The sequence below is a fragment of the Polyodon spathula genome, chromosome 25 (assembly GCF_017654505.1).
Source record: "Polyodon spathula isolate WHYD16114869_AA chromosome 25, ASM1765450v1, whole genome shotgun sequence".
Classification (NCBI taxonomy): Eukaryota; Metazoa; Chordata; class Actinopteri; order Acipenseriformes; family Polyodontidae; genus Polyodon; species Polyodon spathula.
In genome coordinates, this window is record NC_054558.1 from 7647265 (window position 1) to 7651877 (window position 4613).

Sequence of the window (4613 nt, forward strand, 5' to 3'; positions counted from 1 at the left end):
CTTGGACAAGCTTGCCATATTCACAAAGCAAAGTTAACCCTGTTTATTCATTTTTTTTCCAAAAAATACAATTTTAAAAATGACCTTGGAGGTTCATTTGAGGTCTCAGGCACGTACCTTCTTGCTAGTTCTGTAACGTTAGCAGTTTGGTTTTCATTTTGCAGGTGGCCCTGTGATTGCAAAAGAACTACCCTGAAAGACAACTCTATTACCCTGAGAGGGGTCCTGACCTGTATTGCGGAGGGTCACTGCATACAGGCGTGCACAAACCCCACTGCATTTCTCACGCACAGTAGATTGTGAATACAGTTGATGTTTGTGACAGAAGTGTTAATGCTGATATTTCAGCCCTGTTGAATAGCTAATCAAAGCTGTCACCAAGTACCTGATCTGAATATTAGTTTCAGTGTTTTAGACTTGCATTGATCACTTCCTCTATTCGTTTAGTATATCTCGAATCCAAAGTCATTTGTTGGGCCTCCCTACAATTATTGGTAATCATTCCATATTTAATTAAAGTGTTAGACTCAATGATTTCTTAAAACAGCTTCACGTTAGACATAATTTTAAGCTTGCCCTATGCTTTGCCTGTATGATTTCCTGTTTACTGGTATCAGGAGAGAATTACATGAATAGTGCATTCAGCGGTCCAAATAAGCTGCACACCTCCGCCTTAAAAAAAAAACCAAATACACACACAATTCGAATTTAATGCGTAAAAATACGCATTGCAATTTTGCTTTACAGCTTGTCTGCCACCTCTCCCGCCTCTCCTAAAACTTCTACTAACAACTACACCTCCCAGAATACAATGCAGGAAACCGTACACAAGAAAAACCAACCCAACAAATATTATCCAATCTCTGGCTAGCCCTGTTGTCTTTGCAGCCAATCACAATAAGAATAAGAAGTGACACAAGTTGAAGCGCAAACAAAAAGAACTGTTTTATAACTTGTTAATGCATTTCCTTATTTAATTATCTGTATGGCTTTATAATGAAGTTTTAACATGTTCACTGTGTTTAATGTTGAATATACGTAACACTATTAACGTAAAATCATGGATACGAACCATGAGAAACCACTACAAACTGAAATTTTAACGGCCAGATTGAGTTATGGGTTCATGATCTGTGTCCATGTTAAATCTAGACATGGCAAGCCTATTGTTCATGGTGTAATGATCATCTTCGCCAGTCACAGTGAGGTGAAATGAGATGAAACTTTACACACTGCTCAAAAATAATATTAAAAAAAAAAAAAGCAGCAGCATTTCCCCACAAATCCTGAGAACACTGTTACAAGCTGTCTTCACATACCCAAGGTATATTCTCATGGTTTTGTCACGCATCGTGGCCAGTCGCTCAAGGTCTATCGTGTCGCACTGCACCTTGTTTTTAAAGCACGCTGGATTCGGTGACTGTGTCGTCGTAGGGGGGATCGAACTCTTTGAAGTTCTGCAGAAGGTGCCCCCTCTTCGCGTCAGCTCTGCCGTTGCTGTTCACGCAACGGTGCCTGGCTTTGGTCATGGTTGTGTTTCTTCGGCTGCTAAGGCTTCCAGCGGAGCCCTGTCTTTTCAGGCTGGGTCTGAGCCGCCGGCAGCAGGGGTACTTGGTGAGGTCGTGCAGCAGGGGTCCGCTGAAGAACATGTAGATCCAGGGGTTACAGCAGCTGCTCAGGCTGGCCAGGAGCATGGTGATGGTGAAGGCAAAGTCCGAAGAATCTGCAACATGTGGATTTTATTTATTTTGGCACCATTTGTCATTAAATATGAACAGTGCGATTGTAAGCAGGTTTGTAAAGGCTGTGTGGGGATTTTATTCAAGTATTCTGAACCTTTCAGCTAGTGTGCAATTGTTACTCAATTATGAGGACTCTCTGAATGTCATGCACTGGTTAATATTGCATGAAGAAATATACAATGTAAATAGATGGTCAGTATACGCCCAAATTATTATCACACTTTGCATATTATTTATTAAGAGTGAGTACACATTTTAAAAAGTTACAGTGTGTCATTGAGAATGGCACATCCTTGACATATGAAAATTCGGATTCAGTGACATTGCAGTAATAGTACTGGACAATTTGTTTAATGAATTTTAAAGTGTTTTAAAATATGGCTCTTGTTGTTTTTTGTCTACATGGTATCTCCCCCAAGGTTTTGAGTTTCTAACAATAAAGTGTTATTGATTTGAAACCACCACTACTCACAAATTGCTCCAATTTTCTTCTCTAAAAATGCCTCACTGCAGATTATTAAAAGCTCAATAACTCAGCCAAGCACACACAACTGGCATTTTAGTTTGAAAGCGTGAAAAAAAAACAGCAATTTTAGATTCATGCACAGCTTTTCTGTTATAATACGTTCCATGATTATTTATTTTAAACCCATAATATTAATTGGGAGCAAGAATTTATTTTGAATTTTTAAATTCTAGCTAGAAGAATTCTAGCAATGTATTTCACATGCATACTAAATAGCTTTTTTTATTTAAAGAAGTAAAACCAAAAGATTACACAATGGAATAAAAAGCATGCTCTTCTTAGTTCTCATTTGTTATCGTTCTGCGCTATAACAGAGCTTTGCCAGACAATATAATCTATTGCCATATTTAGCAGTGCTTGTTTAGAAGCTTGTGTACCTGCCGATAAAGCTACTTTTGGAGAATGCAGACATGCCCAAGAATGCAGTAAAACACCACCAAGGAAATCTCTTTTGGTATACAACTGTGTCTTTTAACCCAGACTACTAGGCAGACACACATATGTTCATGCCTCTGTGCCTGAAATATCAAAGTTGCTGCTGTTTTTAATTTTTTTTTTCTGTGTGTGTGTGTGTGTGTGTGTGTGTGTGTGTGTGTGTGTGTGTGTAGGTTTCTTTTAGTTTCCTTGTAAACAGTCACATTACTAAAATATATGGGAAACAGAAGAACTTGCCTTCTTTGGGAGAGTTGTCATCCCAAACGGACCACATCTGGACGCTAAAGAAGGGGGCCCAGCAGGCTATGTAGGCAAGGACAATGACGAAGGTCATCTTGACTGTCCGGATCTTGGCTCGGGAGATGGTCCTCACGCTGCTCACTCTGGAGGTCATCACCAGCCCGTTCTGGCAGCCGTCGCCCTTGGCCGAAGACATCTGGGTCTGGATCTTGCACCTGAGGTTCTTGCAGATCTCATAGCAGATCAGGCTATAGCACAGGATGAGGATGGCCACGGGGATGATGAAGATGGACAGCGTGGTCCAGGTGATGTACGCACGGACCCCCCAGCTGAACTTGAAGTCCGCCCAGCAGTCATAGACCCCTGATCCCTGGTCCACTTCCTTGAGGGAGAAAATGAAGACCTGAGGGATGCTCAGCATGGAGCTGATGACCCAGGTGCTGCTGATCATCAGGTAAGCCTGCTTGCTAGGCTGCTGGATGGTCTTGAGAGGGTGGCACACTGCAATGTAGCGATCCAGAGTCATCATGATGAGCATGTAAGTGGAGGCGAACATGCTCAGGACTTGGAAATACTTGACCGACCTGCACATGAAGTCGGTGCCGTGAAACCTGTAGGTCACCTCCCATATCATCTGGGGCAACACCTGGAAGAGGGCCACCACCAGGTCTGTGAGCCCAAGATGCAGGATGAAAAGGTGCATCCTTGTCATTTTCTGTCTCATCCTGTACATGGCTATAACCACCCCCAAGTTGCCCGTGGTAGCCACAGCTAAGATAGCGGCCAGTACTCCTATCTCCACTTTCGCCAGGTCTTCATCTCTGGTCAGCAGGGAGGTGATGTTCTCAGGAGTGGAGTAGTGCGAGTGTGCAACAGAGCTGTGGTTGAAAGCCTTGCCGCTCATCGTCGAGTTCCACAGCAGCGACTCTCCAGTTGCATTCCAGATGGTGACGTTTCCCCCATTCTGTGATAGTTCCGTCATCCCCAGGTAAACGGGTAACCCAAATTCTAACCTCAAGCAGCTTATCAGTCTATTATATATATATAGATATAGATATAAAATAAAAAAAGTTGCAGTCTAAAGTATTAAGGAAAAGAAAGATGATCCCAATTGTATAATAAGAAAAAATATATATTATTACAATTTTGGAAAATAAAATGTGGTAGCCTTAGTACTGAATCAGCCAAGCCCCCCTTTTTTTTTAGGCATCTCTGTATGATCCCGAGCTTGATGTACAGTATTTATTACAAGATTAATTAAAATCGGTCCCTGCTGTAAATATAATACTGCGCACTGTTCCTTTCATCCAGCTGTTTTGTGCCTTGACTTCACAGTCTCTGGCAGTCTTAGCTACTGAGGTTATTCTGTGCAGTGCAGAGCTTGCTGTGTGTGTGTGCGCATGTGTGTGTGTGTGTGTGCGTGTGTGCTCTCGGCTTATATACCCTGTGTGAAGGTGTGCTCCCTTGTCTGCTTCCTTGATTGGTTCCCTGTGTGAAGAGATGTCACTAGCACTTTGTTTGTTAATCACTTGATCATCTTCATCACCCCCCCCCCCCCCCCCAACACACACACACACACACACACAACCCCATAATGTGCATATGCTATATATTATTTTTCCATTTGCTTCAACGTTCCACTATTCAGTAAACACCTGCCTGTGTTGCAG

General features: G+C 42.2%; 1 protein-coding gene across 1 annotated transcript; it reads right to left on the reverse strand.

Annotated features, from left to right (window-relative positions):
- Positions 1–1397: 1397 nt before the first annotated feature.
- LOC121300207 (vasopressin V1b receptor-like) lies at positions 1398–3925 on the reverse strand. The gene is made up of 2 exons (XM_041228701.1): positions 2941–3925; positions 1398–1723 (listed from the first exon to the last, which is right to left on the reverse strand). Exons 1-2 carry the CDS (start codon positions 3923–3925, stop codon positions 1398–1400), a joined length of 1311 nt encoding a protein of 436 aa, XP_041084635.1.
- Between the last annotated feature and the right edge of the window lie 688 nt (positions 3926–4613).

Coding starts and splice junctions, on each gene's coding strand:
- LOC121300207 (XM_041228701.1), bottom strand. CDS start 3,925: ATGACGGAACTATCACAGAATGGGGGAAACGTCACCATCTGGAATGCA. Junction 1,724..2,940: donor TGACAACTCTCCCAAAGAAG/GCAAGTTCTTCT, acceptor CACATGTTGCAG/ATTCTTCGGACTTTGCCTTC.